The sequence below is a fragment of the Sparus aurata genome, chromosome 2, assembly GCF_900880675.1.
Source record: "Sparus aurata chromosome 2, fSpaAur1.1, whole genome shotgun sequence".
Lineage (NCBI taxonomy): Eukaryota > Metazoa > Chordata > Actinopteri > Spariformes > Sparidae > Sparus > Sparus aurata.
Window position 1 is genome coordinate 7975967 of NC_044188.1, and position 24434 is coordinate 8000400.

Genomic DNA, 24434 nt, shown 5'->3' on the forward strand with positions numbered 1-24434 from the left:
CATTTACATTTACATCCTAACCTCTCTTAGTGAGTAGATGCATTCTTTCTTTGGCGTTGTAATTCACTTAAACGAAAGCTGCTCCTGAATTAAAGTGCTCACAACGAGGTTTGTGGATTATATTGAGTAACCGTGGAAGGAGACATTGCAGCGCCGCAAGCCGAGTGCAATATCTCCAAGACTCGGCACGAACAATCTAGGTGGATGAATATCACTACAGACCAGAGGAAAACATTTTTACTTCTATCTAATTTGGGGTGAAATGTCCCTTTAAGACCATGCTGCAAACGTCTGAAGGGTCCCGATTTGTTTGCTTGTTTTGATGGATGTTGCTGTTGTTTCTATACCGTCTGTGCTTACTTAGTGTTATATCAATAGAAAGTTGATCACACACAAAAAGAATACCACAGTCACTGTGGCGGGTGTCGACTCCGCTCGCATCTTTGACAGCTAATACCATCTCTCCCCATCAGGCAGATGACGGCCTCCCGTGCAGCAGCCTGAACAGATACAAGCAGCCTGTTGTTCCCTTGCCAATAAAACTGATTAACTCAGAATGATGGTCTGGGTCCCCACTGCAACACACACTGCTTCATATTCCTGTTCTGTCCTTCCTTTCCATAGTTCCTCTTATTTATTTATGGCGACTGGTTGTGTGCAGTAATTGGAACAGATCTCTTGCCGTAGTGCATGTCATTAATTGCAGTTTCCCCTATGATATATCGTGTTTTTCTCCTGCTTGTTATGTTTTCTTTGGTTGTTTTGGTGTCCTTGCCACTGTGACTTCCATGTCCAAGACAAATTTCCCTGCAAGAGCAATAAAATACATTTTGATCTAATCTAATCTGCTCTTGGAATAAGCAGCTGGCGGAGGGTAGGTATTCAGAAATATTTTAATCGCTATCGGTAGCCTGACACTATGACAGCATACTATTTATTTTAGCTCTGAACTAGCTATAAAACCAATCTTGTGTAACCGGTGGTTAAAGACCTGCAAGCATTTTGACTTTCAACACTTGTCCTTGGCCTGGCTTCGACGGCAGCCCGCCCATTTACTAGTAAATCTGAACGATTTTAACACCTTCAGCCTCTATTCGACACCAAGTTTATTCTGGGGGGCTAAGTATCGCAGGCACAATCATATTATCCTTACAGGACACTGCTGAATTATACATATAATTGAAAATAATTAATTCACCAGCCTTGCCAGCATTCATTATCGTGATTTTCTTATTCCAAATAGACAAGTGCAGAGATGGCTCCTGCTGGGGAACACCTTTTGAATGCATAATGTTCAAAATCAGTGCAAAATCGTTCAGTATCAGTGAAATTTCCCCTGGGCGTAACAAGATTTCAGACACCTCCAAAGCCTCTGTGTCTGCATCTATATCACAGCCTTAACTTACAAGCAGCGTTGCACATCAGACGCTGTGTGGCAAATTCCTGGCCCTGTGTGTGAAGGAAAGGTGGGAGTGTAATTGTCAGCGGTCTCACTTTAAAGAGAAGACATTCAAATGCGATGAGCTATGAATTAATCTGTTTGCACTCTGAACCTGACCCCTCAGATGAAATTATGCGAACAATAACCCTTCACTGCTTCCTTTCTGTTCATTACTAAAAGACTTCATTTGGCATAAATCACGATATTAACACGACTCATAGAATGACCTCCAAGTACAAATCAAAAAAGTGAGCACGATGAAAAAATGATGAAAACATTTATGTACACATAAAAAATGATACTGATGAGCCTCTTTGAAAGACGCCAATAGAACGTTTTTGGAAATGGACAGGCACCTTGACCAAAAAATTCTTGACAGAAAATTCTTGACGGAAAATCAATCTTTTGCCAGTCGAAGAGAGAGTGAAAACATCTTTTCCATCCAGAAAAACCTTCGCTATCATTCTCTGCTCTTCGTTCAGTCAAATATACTCTCCAGGTCTGACATAACTGATGTAGCAGCATCTATGCTAACCTCGTGAAGAGCCGCCATTGTTGTTTTCCACATTAACAGGTGCTTCTCTCGCTGGTCGTCGCACCTAAAACATGCTCGAAGCTGCCAGTAGTTCCTCATAGGACGCTGACTGGTTGAAGCACACAGCTTGAAGCCTAGCAAGATGGATTTGTGAGATCACACGATTGTGAATTTTGTGAGTCTGACTGCCACAGAAGGTAACATAGAAATCTTTGTGGCAATAAAGTTTAAATTATGGCTTTTTTTTGGCTTTTGTGTGTATTTTGCATTCTCACTTACAAAAAACTGTTTCCTAAAATGTCACAAACTGCCAAAACTGGTTTATGGTTTGATTAAAATGAATGGAACCAGAGAAAAAGAATGAAAGTCAATATGTTTGTATGTTAGGCTGCAGTGCTTTTGAGGTAAATGCTAACATTAGCAACATGCTCACAATAACAATGCTACCACAGTGATGTTTACCAGGTTCTTGTCTCATTTTAGGTTATTAGCATGCTAACATTTGCTTATAAACGCTACATTAGCATAGAAAAAACAAAGAAAAACAGTGGAACCAGAAAGTGATTTCATGTTAGTTCATCCAATAATGTTAAACCACCTGAACTGATACTTTGGGATTGTGTGTTGAATTGACCACTTACTCTAAGCACCAGTATTCAAAGAGTTGGGAATGAGACTCAGAATCAACTGTCTCACCAACAGGGGCTTTAACATATTTGGAACCAAAATGGTGGATCGACTAAGAGACAGAGTTGCCTTCCTAAAGAATCACGCCGCTAGCACGGCTAAAATGCGACAACAAAAACAAGGTCAGGTTTGATCTTTACCTATTGAGATCACCTACGGTAGCTGGGGAAAACTAAGTCTCATAATTATTCTGCTGAAAGTTCCTTGCCTTCCCTGTTGTTCCCCTGAAGGGACGGCAAACAGATTGGCAACAAGTGAGAAAACTGAGTGATGATAAAAGCCTCGGCTCAGGCGACTGTGACAGAGATTTGAGATGGCACTGAGTGCGGCAGCTCCTCTCATCTGCCTCATTTTGGCGGCCTCGCAGATCACAGTGAATCCTCTGCGGAGAACGCACTCGTGTTCAAACAGCCCCAACTGAAAATTCAAAACCCTCCAGCTGCTCTCCAGCCAGGACTGGCCACGGCTCACACATGCTTTTATTCAAACACAGCTTTATGAATACTAATCCAGCCGTGTGAACCCACATCTCCAGCTACAAAGGTGTAGGAGGAAACCGAAAGATGATGGTAAGGAGGTAATGTTTCGTAATTAACCGCTTAAAAAGGAAGGAATAAAGGTAAAGAGGAGCCCCCCCCCCCCACCTTTCTCGACTTCTCAACCAGCTGCATTACTAAAGGGCTAGGTCACTCAAATTACAAAACATGCTGACAACAGTTTTCATCGGGGATATTGCTTTGGTCGAGTTCCAATAAAAAACCACAACACTGGAGAGGGAGTCTGAAGTTTAGTTTTTTTCTTCCAGTGTAATTTGTCAGAGCTTTAAGCCCACAGAAATGTAATTAACGTCAACTGTGCTTGGTTATAAAGGAAGATATCTTAGGATACATAAAACAGAAACTGAATTGTTTTGATATTTAAAGTAAACAGTCACACACAAAGTGTAACAGAGGATGATATTGTCACGTTAAGCTTTAAAGGGCTTTAAGAGATTCTGCCCTCTTCTCCACAATTGCACCAAACTCTCTTACATTTTCCGATCATCTATTATTTTGAGCCAATAATAAATAAATCACAAACCCCTAAGTTGATGAAATGTGTGAGTTATGAAGTCTAAAACAGTTCACAGAGCAATATAAATGACTGGAATTAGGTGGTGCTGGCATCTGTGAAGGTTTTCTTTTGGAGCACATGACGCAAAAATCCCCTGAAATGCTCATCAAAGCCGTTTACAAAGCTGTTGTTTTAAGGAGGTTTTTGGTGCCACTCTGAAGTCTTTTTATGAGTTCAACATTAGAATTTCTCTTCTGGGGAGTTTGTAGTTCAAAGTAACCCATTGTGTTTTTATATATTTAGTTATATATTCCATATCTTGAGGCCAATAAAATATTCAGCATTCAGTTTTATACCTGGCAGGCAGTGTGGAGAGGCTTTGAAACTGACTTCAGACGATCATGTGGGGAAACAAACAATATCATTACTCATTTCTCCTCATTTATAAAGTGTGATAAATTACAAAAACATAGATATATATATTTTTAGGATATGGATGATTTATGGTTCTATTTTTGAGGGAAATGCGCTCGTCTTCCTTCCTTTGACTGCTCTGGACACGGATAAAAGAATGAAATTCAACACCAGACACGGTCCGACCCCACTGGGACGCCGCTGCTGACACGCCGGAAATATTGGCGGAGCAAGCATGTTGTGTGGACCTACTTTGAATTGAGGATTTCCCTCAGTGTGAAGCAACTGTCTTACCACCGCTCATCACTTCATGTGTGGGTGAGTCCCACCAGGATTTCAACCTGTTTCCTGCAAATAGGTTACAATTCATAGGTGTGTTAGAAGATGTCTACTTGACTTATTGCGCTGCTCCAGATGCCTGAGGCTAATAGACTTTCCATGAACTCGGGCTGGCCTGGTGCGCTATTAGGACAGTGTAAATTTAGCACCACAATACTGACAGAATCAGCGGAGTGGAGGAACATCTTCTGTACTGCAGAGTGCATTTCAGACAGGCAGTAATGAGTTTTCCCACATTAACATTCGTTTCAATTAATATCAAGCCCCTTCATAATCCTCAGGTTTTCTAAAGCTTTTGTGGCCATTACGAGGCAGCAGTCACTCTCTGATTTTTTTTTTTTTTTTTTTTTTTTTGGAGAGTGAGGAATTGCAGCTGCAAATTAATTTTTTAGAATGGCATACAGCCAGGAGAAAGAAATCATTCTTCAATAGAGGCTCAAGGTCTTTGAAAGACCTTTAATGATGGTCAGCAAATCACCGAGTCTGCCAGTTAATTATCTGAGACAGTTGATTTTGTGAGGGGAAAAAGAGTGAAAATGAAAAATTGCTATTGATGTTGATAAAACTAATTTCCATCTTGTACCTCAGGGACATCAGCTAATGTCCCCCCCCCCCCCCAAAAAAAAAAAAAAGCCTGATTGAATTACGCTCGTTTTTCTCCTGTGACTGAGGTCAAAGCGAGCCGAGAGAAACAGACTGTTTGGGCCAAAATGTAATGAGGTGTTTAGGTGACTTTAAAGTCAAAAGTTGGACTGTATGTTGGGCCCATTTTGTGAGTAATTTCAAACTTTCAGCATGCTTTAGAGATCTTTTTAATTATCTTTTTAGCAATGCCAAACAGCCTCTACTCTTATCCACAATTAACCTTCAACAAAATACATTGCTGATTTAAACTTAATCCCATTAAAAGGCCACTTAAGAAATAAAAAAAGCAAAACATTCTCAAATAATTTTATGTCAAAATAGAGCAATATGTACAGCGTTAGCAATACTTTTTGAAAGATACAGTACCTCCCACAGAAGGAGGGTTCTCCTCTGTAAGGTTCAGATTATTCATATGATATAAATATGACATATTACATCCAGATTTCCAAAAAATGACAGAAACCCCAACATGCAGCTCAGACAGGAAAACATTCAGTCACGGACACACGCTCGCATGGTCCCTCTAAATAACAGCTCAACATTAGCAATACAAAAACATTTAAATCTGTGAAGGAATTCAGCTCCATGATGCCATAATACATACATAAACACACACACACACACACACACACACACACACACACACACACACACACACACACATACAAACATACATACAGGCTAGTTGTGTGCTTAAAAATTATTATAACTCCGTCTTAGCACTCTTATCGAGTCCATCCGAAGATTTTGCCACCAAGTCATCTCGGAGCCATTTGTTGAAAACGGCGACCGGGTCGATGTTCCAGTGTTTGTGGAAAGAGATGGGCACCTGGTGAGCCAAGAAGTCTCTGGCGTAGTCCTCTGGCCGTGCCTGAAAGATAAGATTAAGTACAGTCGTTTGAACGCGACCTCTTGCGAGTGCTGCAGAAAGTTTACGCCACTGCATATTTTCAAAAAATTAAATATTAAGTTGTAACAATTTATTTATTTTACTGGCAGATCCTCAGCTCAGACCTGGTGTTAGAATACGTCTCAGGTGACCACTTGTGATCGGATCTTACTTCCTCTACATGCAAAATTACAACACAGACATAACCGAGCCAAATGGACACAATGTTTTTTACACAGAAGGAAAGAATTTAATGTATAATGTTTTCAGAATTTACATGATGGCACAATTAATCTCAAAATTGCACAATTTTTTAAGGGAGTCTGGTCTCAGTCTGAGGTCTTTTCAAACAGAGAGTGCGTTCACAAACATCTGCAGCCACGTAAGTACCAGTCTCTGATTGGTTAACACTATGAGCATAAATATTATTACACATTAACTTAAAGCAAAGCCCCCGACCTCAGAATACAACGTATCAAATCCGTCATTCCACATTCTATTTCACTGATGAAGTGCTTTAACGTCACTGCACAGTATTTCCAACCTTCCCAAGACAAATTCTGCAGCCGTCGTGAGCTGTGCGGGAGCAAGTTACCCCCACGGGAATCTTTGTCATCTTTACGACCCATCCCACATGACGTGAATGTGACATGATGGTGCATTTACATCATGTCAGCAGAATGGGAAAAACCCACATAACAGCCAATTTGTGGCCATTTTTCCTATGTAGATCTTTTCCCCCGATGGAAGATATTGTGTCTGACAGAGATCCTTGATATCTTGCTACAGCTGCAGAGAGTAATGTGAATTTCCAGCTCAGCTGATGGAATCCAATACATGACTTAAATGTGATGTAAGCAGCGGTCTAACAAGCACCTATGTCGGGCCAGTTGTGCTCTCGACTACAAATAAGATAAGAGTTTTTATTTGTCTGATGAAAGGTTTATAAAATCCGTTATTACATCTGACTTTCTGCACGGTGTATTAGTTTGAAGGCACCATGTTTCATACTGAATACTTCCCCCTTAATTGAAAAGGGGGATGAAGTGATTTCTAATTATTTTTCCGAGCAAAAATGTTTTATTCTCAGTCTCTTATTTCTCACCATAGGTACTCAGAGAGAGAGACGCATGAAGGTGTTGTGAGACTGTGTACACACCTGATGGAAGAGTGGACTGTGTGTGACAGGAAGTCCGAGAGCATTGAGGCACATTCCCAGCACCATGTCGTCAGGAGCGTCATTACTGTAGCACTTACAGCCGCTGTCAAGAAGTCGGACCACAGCCTCCCTGCTGAACACCATGCTGCAGCAACCCACACACACAAGACACAAAATAGATGCACAACGCAGTCAATTTAGCCGAGCTGAATCTTCGGAGAAAATGACAGAAATGGGCAGAAAACAATCTGTCTTTCAGCCATCACCGTAAAGTCCGCCGCCCTCATTTTATGGTGAAGGGGGCCACGGAGCGACAGAGCAGAGAGTGAAACTGCAAATCAAGCCGAGAGGCAGATGTGGTTTTGTGAGGATCGGCGCTGCACAACAATGATGTGACAACTCTTTGAGAGAAGAGGCAATTACACATGAAAAAACAAATCTCAAGCCGCCAAAGAAATCGCTCATTGCCACTCAAAAACAGGTTTTAGGAGATGTCTCTTTTGAGGAAACTGGCAGTTGCAGTGCTGTAAAGTGTCACGGCAAGTGAAGTGTCTCTAAATAGAGTTTCTCACACGGCTCACTCACAGCTCAAGGTGTATCTCCGGTGAAGCTTTCCTCCGGCACTGACAGCTGACACATGACTTGTGCTTATTGCCCAACTTTTAATTATGTATGATACGAGGGATTATAATTATTTTTGTGCTGTGTGTTTTTTTGCAGAAACCTATTGCGAGAAAAAGGGAAAAACTATTGTTATTACAAGATGGGTTTTTTTTACGTTATAACAAGTATTTCCACATTTTTACAACAAGAATATCTTCTTGTGGGAAGTAACGGAGAACAAATATTTTGTTACCGTACTTCAGTATATTTTTCAGGTATCTGTACTCTGAGTTTTTTTCGAACTACTCCCTACAATTTAACAATTTATCTATACTTTCCAATCCATACATTTTCAGTCTTGTTACTTTAGTTCTAATGCATTTGAGGGGAATCATCAATTAGCAATTATCAACACGACTGATTTCATCCAGTGTGTATCACACACAGAAGATGCAGTGAGACGAAGCGGCGTAACAAAACGGAAACAGGCAGAAAAGGAGACTCGAAGCGGGAAAAAAAGTTGTGTCTGTGTCTCTTATCTGCAGAGACCCTGCAGCCCTCCAACTGGATTTTCTTATTTTTTCAGTTATTTTTTCCCTGTGCTGGAGACGCTTTACCAACCCAACATGTAGTTATTTGACATCAAGACTCAACCATCAACAATCTTCGTGGTGCAGCTTGGACAAATCCTACTGATTCTACCTTTTAAGTTTAATAGTCTAGAAATGGCCTTCAGAGGGATACTTATTACTTTTTACTTGGGTCAAGAAGCTGAATCAGTACTTCTCCTGTTTCTACACCAGCATCTGTACTCCAACTTAAGTGATGAATGTGAAATGATAAGTTTGCATGTCTGATGTTGTTAAAAACAATAAACTTTTCACACTGTCAGAAAACAAACTACTGTAACCATCGGTCTGTATGATGTACTATGATGTACTGTTAGTATTAAGCATGGCCTCCCCTGTCTCATCTCATCAACTGATGATCACTCGTCGTATTACGTTGTGATTTATCCCAGTTTTTATGAAGTATCTTTACTGCAATGCAGCCTGCAAAACACAATTTCCCTGAAGGGAGTGACACACTTTATAACTGACTTTAAACAGTTTATCCGTAAATTACAGATTACAGGTTTTCCATTACGCCGTTTATAGTCCCTCCGCTGCGTCTGTATCTTTCATCGGTATTCCCCGAGCATCTTCGCTGTGAGAACTCACCCTCCACCTCCCGTGATGTAGCTGTAGCCGCCCTGGCTCAGGCCGTAGCCGTACCTCTCTCCCAGACACACTGGTTCAGAGGGGTTGTAACAGCTCAGCAAGATTTGCAGTCTGGGGATGCTGCAGAAAGCACAGATCAAGCTCATCACACCCTCATCATCATCATCATCATCATCATCACACACACTTGCCTGCGCATGCACACATATGAAACTGTCCATTTAGGGGCTGAAGTGACTGCTCCCCCTCAGGCACTATTACACATCCAGAACCATTTCCACATGAAGGGGCAACCTGACAGATATAAAGTGATGCCAGCTGGACTTGAATTTATGTACTGAGGTTTTTTAGATGTTCGACAGGATGGTAATATCTCTGGAACTCATTTTCCCAAAATGACTTCATTCCAAGCATTTCTCTCTTCCACTGTTCAAACCTTTTTCTCGGCTGTCAGACAGAATCTATTAGAGCGTTTATGAACAAATGTCAGTCAAACTCTGAGGGAAATGAGAGCCTGGCATTTAAAAAACGAGACACTGTGTCCCAGTTAAAAAAAAAAAAAGGACATTTTCAGATCATAGAACTTTACCTGATGAGTGTGTCATCGTCCACAACGATGAGCCACTTGGTTTTCGGGACAGAGCTGTTCAGGAATCGTTGAAGGATTGCGAACGTTTTCCCGCAGTGGCCTGCAAATAGAGACATGGTATCAATAGACTGGCCTGTACGACTTAATCACATATTGACCATGTGCTGTATTCGGGTTTTACGAAGATAAATGACCCTGTTGAACGCAGAAACACACACTTAGCATAAGCGGGTATTAACATGCACACGCACACCTGCATACATAAAAGCTCTGACACAAAAAGGCAACATAACAGTCATAAATTATGCGAACACTAAAGGACTTAAAAGGTGGCAGGCTAACCGAAAGTCACAAGTAGAGACTATAAAAAAGCAGAAGCACTTTATTAGGAGACAACATAAGACCTCAGCTGTGAGTTAAACGCCACGGCTTCACTCAGAACAATGAGTGAACACATATTTCAGCATGAACGGCTCCTGGAAATCCAGCCCGGGCAACGTGCCCCCAAATGATACGGCCCAGCCGCCGAGATAAAACGTTGGCATTTTAAATTTCTGCAAAACCACAGATATGTTAAATTATTACACTATGTGTCGAATAAACATTTTTGTCACTTTCAGATTACATGTTTATGAGCATTCTTTGTTGTCAGGAGGAGGAGGAGGAGGAGGAAGAGGAGGGGATGTTGGAAGTACAACACGACACCTTTCCAGACTGTTTTTCAACATTTGTAAGCGTGAAACCACTGGATATTTTTCTAGAGGAGATGTTAGGACATTTTCAAGTTGTTTTAGTGGCAGTAAAACTCGACGTTTTGAAGGAGAGGAGAGGGAGAAACAGGGGATACTGGTGACCTGATGACCAGGTGAGGCTGCCAAGGTAGAGGTCATTGTAAGCATTAAACTAGAGGATATTTTTAACGAGAGACCACCGTTAAGGGCGACATTTCAACATTTGTATGCACGACACCGCCTTGACTTTTAATGAGATGTCGGGACATTTTCCAGCTGTGTTAGTGGCCACAAAACTCCGCATTGCTGACGGGGCGTTGGGACAATTTGCAGCCGAAAACAACAGGTACTTGTAACAAGATGCTGTGACAATTTCCAGCCGTGTTGGTGAGGTAAGCCAGAACATAATCTTTCCAACCTGCGGCAAGTGCTTTGCAAGAACAACACTGTCACCACATAAATATTACAATACAATCGAAAGAAACATGAAGCAGTGTAAAGGAAATGCACGTTGCCAACATTTATTCTTCCCACTGGGTTTGAATGATGAGATAAGGAATCATTAGACGTGACCGACAGCATGAAACCCACTGCATCAAAACATTTGTAATTAAACTTTAATTCCCCTGACAGGAGCCTCTGATGAAGCAATAAGAACGAGTCTAATGAGACCAATCCCTAATCTTGCAATACGTTCGCAACTTTCATTTGTATCTCAGAATTAACTTGACTGCTCTGTGCATCCGAAGTTACAAAGAGCGAACAAGTGGCTCCGCATGCTGCTCAAGGACGCCTCAGAAGCCCACGAGGCGGTAGGCGGACACATCAGTCACTGCAGTGATCAAACTAACAACCTTGTATTTTTACGGGGCAACAACGTCTTTGCCACCTCTTTCAGATTTCTATTGTACAACACTGAAGACAATCCTTTTCAACGTAAGGACGTGTCCTCTGGAGCTCTGTGAGCGGGAAGAAAGCCGCTGTCTACATTCTGGCATCCCAAACAAATAATAAGGTATGCCTGGCATGATGGGCGAGGAAGATCAAACTTTCACTCTGGCATGTTTGACATGGCTGCCAGGCGGGACAAAATGTTCTGCCAACTCCTGAAAAACAGAACCGGTGATGTGGTAGTACAGAACAAATACAAGGAACCCAAAGAAATATACCCATCAAATATCCGCACACCATGAGGACTGAGAGCTGAGACATGGAAATCCCTGGTGGCAAGCATCACAAGAATACTGAAGCCCTATTGTTTTATTTATAAAGGCACCCACTGTGTTTTCTTTTTTTTTGCTGGTATCTGAATATAGAATAAGTAAGGACACCTTGAACTGCTGACGAGAATAATCTCCAAAAATCACACTTTTTTTTTTTTGTAGAGGCGGGTCTCCAGATAAGCCGATAATCCTATTTCTAGTCGGAAGAGGCTTCATGTCTCATGCAGTATCCATCATTAAAGCGTCCGACCTACCGCTGCTACATAATGTGACAGAAAGGTCCTCTATGGCCTCAGAAACGTCTCCTGTCATCACGTCTTTGTTCGCCGACATGCTCCACACTTGACCGCGGGTAGTTTTTATTTACTTGATAGTCGCTGCAGTTGTTTCCATTTCAAGGTCTTGCATCACTCTTCCCCCTCACATCGAAAAAAACTTTTAACCTCAGACTGTTGAGTTTTGTGTTTCCATTGTCAGATTACATATTTACTATAAAGCTTGAGCGCGTCTTCAGCGGGCTTAACATTTCTTTGTGACTACAGATGGCGGCGCGATAACCCCGTCAGAAGGTTTAAAGAGGAATCGAGGCAACAAAGTGAATCGACTTTATGTTTGGATAAGTCTTCAGTGCTGGTTTTCTCATGATGCACTCGCTAGAATTATTTATTAATCTATCCAGCTGCTTAAAACTGATTTGGCATCCTCAAAATATACCAAAATGCTGTATTTTATGATATAAATAATATACATCAGTGATGGAGTTTTAAGACTTGGTTTTCAAAGCTCAGGCCAGTCAATGAAGTCAGTGAAAGGTGAACAATAATAGAATCATGAAGGTCACTACAGATTCATGGTGAACTCAAAGGCTGCTCTCAGCGGTCAATAGCTTAAAAGTAAGTGTTCAAAAAAGAACAGAAAGAGGTGAAAAAAGAGCGGAAAGGAATAATGCACGGCCTGACTTAAACTCAATTTAAGTCCTCTAGCTGATGGAGTATCATGTGGGTATTTAGCGCTGAGGAACAGATAAACGGCTCACTTTTAATTTGACCTCAATCATATTTCAGTGCGTGCTTATCTGATTAACTGTACGTCCTGATGAGACTCATTGCATATTTCCGTTTAAAGAAGCAGTATAACATTTTATTCCACCTTGCCGCTGCGCTGTTTAAGATCGCCCCCTTTTTCTGCATCATCAGACTCAAACCGCTGTAAAGAAAATCCAATTTACTGTACGCAGGAGGAATTATGGCTGCTGTCTGATTGACAGTGTGCACAGTTAGTAAACCGAGAGTACCTTCAGCGTTTGGCTGCGCACCAACCTAGAGAAAATCCCCCTGCCTTGATGACGGCCGTGGACCGCTGCCAGACTTACAAACACTTAATTGTTGTCTCCTGAAAGTAAAAAAAATCCTGGCATGCAGAGGCGGGCGCAATTAAAGGGAGGGAGACACTTTCTCCTAAATGATCTATGAGACAAACTTGTCCAACACCGGTTTAAAAAAGAAAAATACTAACATCATTAATCGGTTGAGAGCAGCGGGGCCGCGGCTTTCTCTGGAATAAGACGTCAAAATCAGGAGTAAGTCAGCACGGTGTCTCGCTACCCGCAGTCAGGGAGTGCGTGGAGTTTGAGAAGCGAGTCTACTTGAATGTTTTCTTTCTGTCGCGGCATAACCAGCTGCCAGCCTGTCAGCTAGGCAATATGCAAACTGTGACTGGGAGCTCACATTATCTGGTGCCCGGACCCCAAGTATCTGTCATGCGGAAGGAGAAGGACAAACATCATTTCCAAATCTGGAACATTAGTGTTGTTCTGCTCAGTGGAAATGACTCAATAGATGGCCACTGAGAGCAGCACTCCAGCCACTGTGTCTTATTGTTTAGCGGCCGGTTAATGATAATGAGTTTGTGGTTGAAAAGTTGGACGTAATACATTAAGTTGTCGTTCTTGTGAGATGACCATCACCAGCAGGGATGGTGATAGCCGTCACTCTAGCATAAGGTTCCTTACACACTGCGCTCTGCCCTCTTCTTAAAGGAGCGACACTACTTTTATAAGCCACTTGAGTCATTAGCTCACATTTTGCTCACATTAGCTCAAACTCTCTTCTCAGTGCGCTTGTGCAAGCTGGGAGGAGGACTCGCAGATTCTACCAAAGTCATACGTCATTGTTTGACCGAAGCAAGAGCCTAATCTAGTTTAAACACAAAATGAAATAAGCCTATGTCAAAAAACATTTGGCGAACAGAGTGGCTAAATCAACACGGTCGGGAAATGATTTAGAAAAACATCAAATATTTTAAAAATACACAGCGGTGGGGCTTTAACAAATCTTTAGGTCAGAATAAATTCGCAACACTAAAGAGGACTTTGTGCCAAAGTTAGCGTTATTAACTTAACTACCAAGAAAAATGCCAAACGTTCACTAATTCCCTTTCTATGACAAAGTGAGAACGAAAAGAAAAGGAAATAATTTATATAATTTCATTTACTGGTATAAACACAAGGAGTAAACTTCATATCTTTACATCTTTATTCTTATATTCGTGATTGATGGGTGAGTACAAAAAGCCCTCTGAACAGATCTCTGTAGGCTGAGGAAAAATATCAACAATTTTGATTACTTGACTACCAATGACTAAGTGAGAAAATATTCAACTTATTACCTGACTGTAAAGAAATCATTTGGTTGCTCATTTACCTGTAATCACATGTGATCTAATGCAAATCTGTGAAGAGCTCTCCCGTAAACATTGTGATGGTTATGTTTCTTTTTTCAAACTCCACCATAAGTGCATGACTGGCCAGTCTTTAGGCTCCAGGTGGTGATGATGAAGTGGACTCCCATTATATTCAGTGGCGTTTCTAATATCCTCATTGTGTGTAAATGCAGGTGGAAACCTTTCTGCATAATGAAACGTAGTGCAACACCACCAGAGAGAAGAAGAAAAAAAGAAAACATGCAGTCACTCAAGTAGATATAATAGTGTGGCTACGGATTAATGAGAGAATTAGAAAAGTAAACAAAGAAGCAGCCAGAGTTTAATTCCTTATTTAAACCGAGGGGCTCTATTAAGGTAATTTTTCGACAAGGCTTTTAAAACCATCCCTGCAGAATGCAAACACTTTTCCATTTACACTGAACCCGGAGCAGTCATTAGCTGTATGATGCAATCAGGCCTTGCTCGTGGATTTTAATGTTTTGTTAAGAAAAAAAAAAAAAAAAAAAAAAGAAGAAGAAGAAGAAAAGAAAAGCAGGCCGGTATCAGTCAAAATGTGGCCCGACTCCAAACAATTACACATCGGTGATGAAATATAAGCTGCAGAGCGGCACTGCGGCGGCCTGAGGGACACCACTGTCACCTTCCTCTGTTCTCTCCACAGATCAGACCTCCAGCTTCACACCTGTTCTGCAGTTTGGCTCCAGTTTGATGACCAGCGAGGTCAGGACATACTGGTTTTTGTTGTCAAGTGTAAACTCCACACATATCTGCATTTTCTGGAGGTATTTCTATCAATGCAGATGGAAACTAACAAGCAATAGGCTGGATGAAAAAGACAGATGTATCGGCTATGCACAGATCGACAATAACTCATCTCAGTGTGAAACTCCTCCATCACTGCTGGTTCCTGCTGCTGCCATGACATCAATCTGCCTGTGTCGGTCTGAAATCTGATTTGAGAAGCTGGGCTGAGACACGACTTCAGAAATGTCATCAAACTTTCTTAAACCAGATGAAATTGTCTTGAGGGCAGACACAAACAGAGACAGAAAATCGAAACTTTAGGCAGTACCAGGTTCAGAATTCTTGTGTATTTTCAACAAGTGAATCTGGGATGTTTCTTTTATAACTACATAAATCGGAAAATACTGTCAACAGCCTTTAATAAAAGGCCACACGTCCGCCTATGAACGATGAGAGAAGACACGTCCAGAAGAGATTCTTTGTGGAAGCTTCAAAATATGTCCACTGAGGAGCCACAATGAAGGTTTTTTGCACCGTCTTCACTGTGAAATCCCTACAGGGTTCCAAATGAAAGTCATCTTCAGACTGCTCCTCGAAGCCATCTGTAGAACAGCTTCACGTGGTTCAAAATATAAGTTTCCCTGCGCGTTTCTCCTGACTTCAGACGTCCTTGCTGTGAGCTGAGCCAGCTGGACGCTCAGGTACTTTGGGTTTCTTTGATTGCATTGATTGGATTCAAACAATCCACAATGATTAACCGAGTCTCACTCCGTCTTCATACAATCAGCCTTTTTTTCATCAAACCACTATCAGGTGGGCGATTTCCCAAGGTTGGATGGACAAAACAGGGTGTTCAACAAACCGTATCTAGTGAAGGCAACTTGCACGCTTGTGATTTGACAAATTATTACATTCTGTTTTATCGATGTGTTACTCAGCGTCCCAACACCTTTTAGAACTGGGGTTGTATAAAAACTAAGATTTGAATATTGAATATTAGGCAAAAAATACCTGATTTCGTGCATCCTTTTCGGAAAGTCTGTCCCTTTGCAAGCCTCAACTACTGGTTTTGAAACAATTACATAATATCAAATAGCAATTTGCTATTTCACATGACTATTTGTCAAAAAATGTCTTGCATTCATGTATAGGATCTGTTCAGATATTGAAACCGTCTTAAATTCGTCTAGACGTCCAGCAGGGGTCTCGGCTACATGTCAAGATATTTGGCTTTTCTTGCACATCCACAGAGATTGAAAAAGAGTCTCAATCTGATGTTCGGAGGCTGAACACGTTGAGCATGTCCTCCAGACATACAAAAGTGGGTCTAGGCTGAAAATACACTCATATGACTAGATATCCAGAACAACTCAATGAAGTAGTGTATTACATATGGCTGTACTGTCTCACCTTAAATATATGATGTGTAATATTTCCTATTTAACATTTGCTTACAAAGATCCAATGTGATGGATACAGTATGTCTGACATCCAAGAGCACTGACAGCCGGTGCAAGAAGAACTGTGTAGTTAAGTGTCAGGATGGCAGAGGAGCTGGTAGTGGATTTGTTAGGGAGCGAGAAGCCGCTGAGACCTGTCACTACCCACAACGAGGAGGAGGAGGAGGAGATGAGGCAACCCTAAAGTACGAGGGTTGCATATCAACAAACGAGTGGACTGATAACAAGGTAACTTTCAAAAGAGGAGGCCAACTTTTATTCTCGACGAGGCTCGACTCCGCAGCAGACCTGGAGACGGAAGGCGGAAGGGAGGCTGGAGAACCAAACCAGACTCTTTCCAGCAACATCCCTCAGCCCTCCTCCAGCAGGCTGAAAGTGGCTACAGCTGATGCATCATCCCATTAAGGTGCAACATGAGAGGTCTAAGGTGCCGTTTTATGCCAGCAGCCATCAGACTGTAAAATAATTCGCGCCCAAATGGCCCTTGCCTCAGGCAACCAGGAGGGTGGTGAAGCAAAGAGCGGCTGCTTCTTTACAAAGTAACCTGGTTTGCTTTGAGGGGTCTTACGCTCTGTGTACATGTTGTTGTACTTGCTTCTGATTATCATACATTACGCGTCTCCAGTGTTTTCCCTCAGGAGAAGCTGGAGGATGTTGTTGGGTTAAAGTTTCTCCTGAGGGATCAGCAGGATCTCAGACCAGCTGGGAGATGTGTTTTTCCTTCCAGAATCAGAAGAAGGCTTCTTACCAAGTCTGTTTTCACATACTCGGAATTTGCTTCGGTGGAGAGAAGCCTCGTCTGTCTCAGGGTCAGCGCGCCTTCAGACAGAGGGAGCCACCTTTGGGCTTCACTACAGGAGCAGCCTCTTAATGCAGAGGAACAGTGGTTGTAGACTTTGTGTTTCTGTACCGTGTTAAAAAAAAAAAAAAAAGCTCTGCTTTTTCTTACATATTTGTGTTACTCCACATGAAATCATGAGACTGAAGGTGCTTCATGAATTATTTTAAACACATTTATTCAGACTCAGGTTCTGAGATCTTTGATAACATTTGGGGACTTTAAATGAGTTTCTGTGGATGTGAAGTTTGACATTTTGGGAGAGAAAGTTAAATGAGAAAATAAACACGACTCTCATATCTGTTAAAAATAAAGACACAGCCAGGAGCAAACTGGCATAACTGAGCTCGAGACTGAACGCAGAGGGAAACAGCTCGACTGTCTCCGTCCTGCTGTTTCCAGCATAGATTTATAACACAACAAGATACAGGATTGAACGTCGGTGCCTATTCACGATAAAGAGAATTGTTCGCCTGCAGATTCCGCCAAAAACATTTTCAAATATCAGGTTTACGTCCTGGTTAAGCAGCCCACTAAACGTTACACAGTGATGAAGTTACAGATTTGTAAATTGCTGTCTCGTCTTCAGTGAACATTTTACAAATACAAAACCTCCTTGGATCAAAAATTCATAACACATAGAATCATAACAACCTTATTTGCGGTCCGAGGTGTGCGGTCAACAGCTTCCTTAGCTGCAGTACCGTGGTTGGCCACAGGGCAAAATTGCAGCTAGACCTCTAATGTACAGACATTAGAGTGCTATAAATGTTTTAGAAGCAGGTTTCCAAAAATTATAAAGTTTTCTTTCAAAAGAAACTTGGTCCTGCTCAGGCTTTGTAAAGATTCAGAGTTCAAGTGGGCCGTGGTTAAAAATAAACTATAACGTGTGATAAAATGTCAGATTGTCACAACGACAAATAACTGGTCAAAACAGATCCTCCAGTCTGTGGAAACCAGCATGTGAAGTGGAGCCAATGTTCAGTTTACAGCTCTCAGTCAAGGACAGAAGAAGGTACAGATGCATTTACCACAGCAGAATTACCTTCAGAACAAATATGAGAAATTATATTATATTTAATATCTTTTTAAAAAAGCATCATTAACTCAAACATATTCATTAAAAAACACTTTTGTCAATACACTTGACTGCAATTTGCTTTTTTTGCACAAGGGACCAAACAACATATATCTAGTTGGCTTCATTTTGTGAAGAAAACTCACTTTAAGTGACAAACAGTTGGAATCCACTGCTGACTGAGCGTCTACACACACATCAGGTTTTGAATCACTATCGTATACACCACCTCCCCCTTCACGGCATGTTCGTGTTTTTCATGTACAGCATGCGGCTGACCCTGAAGCTGAGGGAGTTTAAACGAGAAAACAAGCACTTACCTCTCTCAGTATTTGGTACTCCTATATCAATGGTGGGTATTGAAGGATCAGCATGGTCACTGTAGTACTCGAGAAATAAGGCATCCTTCTCCCAGGTCTTCTTTATCACTGGAACTGGTACACAGGGAAGAAAATCAATACTCTGTTAACCAAGTTTCACAACAAGCAGACATCTGGTTCTGTGCGATGTGGACTTGTTCCCCCGAGCAAATGAGTATTTCAGATTGAATGCGATCAGTGTTTTTCTCTGATGTTCTCATCGTCTGTTTCAGTCACATGTTCTATTAAACGGGAGTCTTTTTAAAGAAATAAATAATCGGGGGGGACGAGATGGAAAACAGAAAATAAAAAGAGGAAAATAAGATAAGATGTGTCTTTAATCCTCCCACTGAGCAGTACAAATCTGAACTAGGGAGACTGTATGACTCGCATACAAAGTAGAGTACAAACCTTTCATGTGTACACCTGTCATTTGAGGAAATTGTTTTATCACATAACCATCACAAAAACCTTTAAATAATGTAAAAGCAAAAAGCAGTTACATTTCAGAGCTTTGAATCCTCAGAGTTCCTCCACATTACTGCATCTGCATGTACTTTTTTCCTTCTATTTATACACACAGTCTTCCAGTCAGTGACCTGATCCTCAGCATCAAAGTTTTGAAGATTTCTTACACACTTAATTGCTATCTGACTGATGACTTGTGGAGGTTTTTGTGATGAGTTTCTTGGCTGTCGAGGCGAACACGTTCGAGGGGCTCAGAGGCGCCGAAATATCCAGAGATGTGCAGCAGCAGTAGCTCCAGGCTTTGTTCAACTCTCATAAATCAACAATAGTGAATCAGAGTGGCTTGTTTAACCCTGAAACAATGAACCAAAAAGCACAGAAGCCGAGCTGAGTCTGCACCGCCTCTACAGGATACTTAGAAACTGACGACCAGAGAGGAAGTGCAGTAAAGCTCCGAACGCATCGAGCAGTTCAGCAGCAGACAATCAGCAGATAAAAGTTTGAAGACAGAGTAAAACAGAGGAGCAACGTACCGATAAGAGTTTGTGTGAGAGACGATTGTAGCTTCAATGTTAACTACATGATAAACATTAAAATCTCCAAGTTAAACTTTAGCGCACATTATGGATAAAGCAAACGCCACGTTACAAGATGAGATTTAATGTTTATTGAACCGCGAAATGATCCATTATCTCGATATTGTGACGTTTATATTATTGGCTATTTAACCAGATCAGTGGTATTCTAACCAAAATATAGAGGAGGAGGAGGAGGAAAGGGAGAGGACTAAATCTTAGCATTTCTTACCCTCAGGTATGAATAAACTCAGGGTTAGGAACTTCTTTTTAAACAAAAATGTGGAGTTATCTTCTATTTTCTCAACCAGTGTAAGCGTAAAACTGTCTTATTAAAGAAGTGGAAAAGAGAAGAGACACTATTTAAATCTATAAAAAGGTAATACTCCAGTAAAAAAGAGTACTTTTTGCTAGACCTCACAACATTACTCCTGCATAACGCACAAAACAACACGATACTATACTATTAAATCTGTGTCACAAACTTCACTTAAGTCTGTAATGTAGCAGAGACACAGCACTCTGAGGTGAATGTTATATATTTCTATACCATATTTCTGATATTGTCTTTGAGTTTTTCCACCATTTATTACATTGTTTAAATTTGTGACTTCTTCATTCCTGCCGTGCAAATGATTTGGAAAAGGTTGCTAGATGTAGCTCGTTTCAAACCGAGAACGAACACACAAATGAGTTTTGGGAAATAAAAAAACTTCAACAATTTACATTTTTGGTTTCTCAAATGTGCAAAAACGAAAACAGAGCCGTGTTTTGCGTTTTCATGGCTCTGTTTACCAAAAATGCTAATTGTTGAAGTTTTTTGCAAATAATGTGGTAAATTAAAGTTTTTGTAAACAAATGTGTAAAAAATGTAAACAGAGCCCTGAAAAGGCAAAACACAAGTTTTGCCTTTTACATTTTTGCATATTGGAAACACCAAAAATGCTAATTGTTGAAGTTTTCTTATTTCCCACAACTCATTTGTGTGTTCGTTCTGGGTTTAAAACAACGTTTTCCAAATCATTCGCACGACAGAAATGAAAAATATGTGTTTCAAATATGCAAGCCATGAAAACGCAAAACTTGTGTTTTCATGGCTCTGTTTACATCTTTGCATATTTGAACCACCTGAAATTTTAATATGATGGGAGGAAAACACAACATGTATTTTTATTAGGGCCGGGACTTTAACGCGTTAATTACGATTAATCAATTACACAAAAATCAACGCGTTAAAAAAATTAAGGCATTTTAATCGCACTTATTTTTGCACCGCGGAACATTTCTCACTGGAAGAGTTTCAGGGGTACCGATTATACTGGAGCACCAACTAACGTTCATAACATCAGACAACAACAATGAACGAAGAAGCAGACGAGACTGCTTTGGTCGGCCCCGTGGATGGGATATTTTGTTTTCAAAAGCGGACGGATGGCAGCGTAGATAAGAGCATGCTATTGCTGCACTTTATGGCAAAAATTGCACTGGTCGGGACAGCGTTTAGAGCGCGCGTCCCATGTGCCGAGGCTCTGCAGCGGACCCGGGTTCGACTCCCGGCCTAGGTCCGTTTGCTGCGTGTCACTCCCCCTCTCTCTCTCTCTCCCTGTTTCCTGTCATATCTTCAGCTGTTCTGTCAATAAAGCCATAAAAGGCCAAAAAAATATAAAAAAATTGCACTGGTCTGTTGGTCTTGAAAAAACTAAAACAATGTTTTGTTGCTTAAGCTTCTGTATTCAGTCATTATTCAATGGTATACTAAAATCCATGTGAAAAAAATTGCTTCTCACTGTTCTCAGGTCAAATATTTATATGCGATTAAAATGCGATTAATTTCGATTAATTAATTACAAAGCCTCTGATTAATTCGATTAATTTTTTTAATCGAGTCCGGCCCTAATTTTTATACTATTTGAAACATTGTGAGCGGGTGAAGTTCAGCCTGATCTGGTGAGGCTTCGCTTATCAACAGCGAATATCATTAAGTTGTGTCTGACTTGATGATGTTCACAGTAGAGGAGTAAAGCCTCTGTGATTTTTTTCCTCCATCATACAGCAAAGTAGAATATTTCCTGTTTAACTCCCAAGCTCCCTCCCCTCCCCTCCTCTCCTCTCCCCTCCCTCCTCGGCTACAACTTCATCACCGACAGAAGAGGCGCGCGAGTTGGATCTGTGAACTGTATCCGCGCGTGGCTCCAGTAAATAAAAACCCGTTATTAATAGATTTCCGACACAACGAGCGATATTGGAAACCTGTGCTTCACATTTCTATTCGTGGCGGTGCAGAGTAGCTCTCCCACCGCTGCAAGAGGACAGCTTCAAACAATAACACTGTTCCGGCAATAAAAACTACACTGAGCTACCATAACAAGTGAAGGGGAAGAAAAACACAGCGACGCCACTTCACAGTATTACTCACCCTATTTTTATATCAAGTCTAATTTCTGAACTGATGACTGTGCATTTCGCGTGCTCACATAATTGTTTTTTTGCACTTGATAATCACGGCAGATAAGAAGATTAAACACTTAGTGACATGGTAAATGAAATGTTAGGCTCTTTCATGTCGACTGCTTATTGATCCGAGCTAACCTTTGATAGATAAATCTAATATTCATTCGGAATAATGGCAGCTTGGCAGAGGAGGCGGTAATTAAGGTAATTAGTGGAATTACTTTGGAGTAACACTCCCTGAGCGAGCCGTGCGATTTGTTTGATCGCTCCAAGATGATGCTGCAATCCGATCTGTTGACTGAACCCTGCTTCGTATTCATCAGGTTAAAAAGAGAAGTGGATTTACAGGACATGCTTTGTGTCAAGCTGAGTTTGCGAATGAAACCCGCTAAGCACCAGTAAGTGATTTCTGTTAACATCCGCGTTATTGTTGGATGATTTAACATTTCCGGCATCGAGTGGGAGTTAGCAAACTACTTTGAAGGTAGTTTTTTTTTTTTTTTTGACACGATGCCATTAAATCCTTTTCTGACAAGACGACAGAATTATCCGGAGAAAGACTTTATCGTGATAATCAGGTAAAGCTCTTATCCACTCACACGTGTCAAAGGTACAAAAAAAAAAAAAAAAAGAATCCGTGGCGAGAAAACAAGAGGAGAAAAAGAAGCATTTGGCACTCAAAATGAAATTGTGCATCTTTGGCAGATTCTGTAAGAGTGGGAGTGTGACTCACCTCTTTCACTGTGAAACTTCCTACACGTCTTCACAGCAACAAATATATCTTCTTTATTTACAGGCTCCCCCTTTTGATGAAAACAGGAGACATGAATCAAAGAGACGCTCGCAGGATCACACGGCATAAATCATAAATCATCGTAATTAAAACCGAATCTATATTAGATGCGGACAAATGGATGAGATGGAGTTTTCCAGGCGATATTAAGTGTCAGAGTGATCAGTGGGAGTTGTTATCTTCAAAGTAAAATTAGAAATGGATATTTCTGCTAATGGTCTGAGATCATTTGGCCCCTCTGGCTCTCCTTCTGAAATGAAAGACACACAGCAGCTGATAACACTGCAGCACATTCGAAATGTTCAGGACTGAATGAGGTGTGCGTTCGGCAAATTTAAAAGCCTCGGAGATAAAAAAAAAAAAAGACGAGCAACAAGTGAGACCGGATAATAAATGAAAATGGAACATCTCTGTGTGCGTCCCCTTATAACGACAGTCAGCGCAAAAAAATGGAAGGCTGAAGTAATTATTTTCTTGTGCTCCAACAATCACACAGAAAGATTCACTAAATCAACAACAGACAGAATGCATTAAGAGTGTGCGCTCCATTAAAATGTTACAGCGGCTGCAAAAACCATCACAACACAACACGTTTAGACAGGATGTGATAGTGTGACGGTGACGTTCTCTGGTGCTATGTTCGAACCTGGACGTCACACCGACAACAAAAGCTGGAACAATAATTCACAAATTAGGATACATTTTTTCCCAATGAATTGTTTAATCCTGCAAGAACTGATTTTGTTTTGGCCCCTCGGGTGAAGTGGAAACAAGCTGTGCACGAACACGAGAGTTTTTATGCTTTTTTTGTGTTTTCCGCTTCTTCAGTGTGTTTTTATAGATTCCTGTGCGTGTAAAAGGTCTCAAAAGTTGAAAAAAACAAAATCTCTTGCACAGATAACACTGCTGAAGCTCCTGAAGCTCCTAAAACGCCTCATCAGTAGTCCTGCCTTAATTCTGTGTCTTCCTGACATCACAGCACATCACCACGACACACATGTGCATACATTTTGCCTATATTCACAGCAGAAGTGAATCTGACTGGAAGCTAAAAACACAACAGTCGGCCAGAGACACAGTGAGCGGTGCTGGCTCAGGCGTGTGTGAGCCGACCAATCAGAGCAGACTGGGTATTCAGAAGGGGGGCCTTAAAGACACAGACGCGAAAAGTAAGTGCGTCAGACAAAGGGGGAATAAAGTGCTGCAGGACTAGACAGTACGAGGAAATGTGTGTTTTTTTTTACATTAAAGCATGTAAACCCATTCTACAACTCAAATTATGAACCTGAAAATGAGCATAATACATTTCCTTTAAGTTGATACGACAAAATTGTGAGCAAACAGATGTTTATTTACAGATTCAGCAGTGATGGACTTGTGTTTCCATCTCCACCTGATGAATGTGAGGCTAAAACT

General features: G+C 41.1%; 1 protein-coding gene across 2 annotated transcripts in view; it reads right to left on the reverse strand.

The window, feature by feature from the left end:
• Window positions 1-5406: 5406 nt before the first annotated feature.
• b3glcta (beta 3-glucosyltransferase a) overlaps window positions 5407-24434 on the reverse strand; it is a 73350-nt gene continuing 54322 nt past the window's right edge. For both annotated transcript variants that reach the window (XM_030407671.1, XM_030407663.1), the window contains 6 exons: window positions 22959-23028; window positions 18693-18806; window positions 9575-9674; window positions 8986-9105; window positions 7163-7307; window positions 5407-5985 (listed from right to left, as the gene is read on the reverse strand). In XM_030407671.1, coding sequence (XP_030263531.1) covers window positions 5818-5985; window positions 7163-7307; window positions 8986-9105; window positions 9575-9674; window positions 18693-18806; window positions 22959-23028 — 717 coding nt within the window. In that variant the 3' untranslated portion in view covers window positions 5407-5817. The remainder of the gene's footprint in view (window positions 5986-7162; window positions 7308-8985; window positions 9106-9574; window positions 9675-18692; window positions 18807-22958; window positions 23029-24434) is intronic.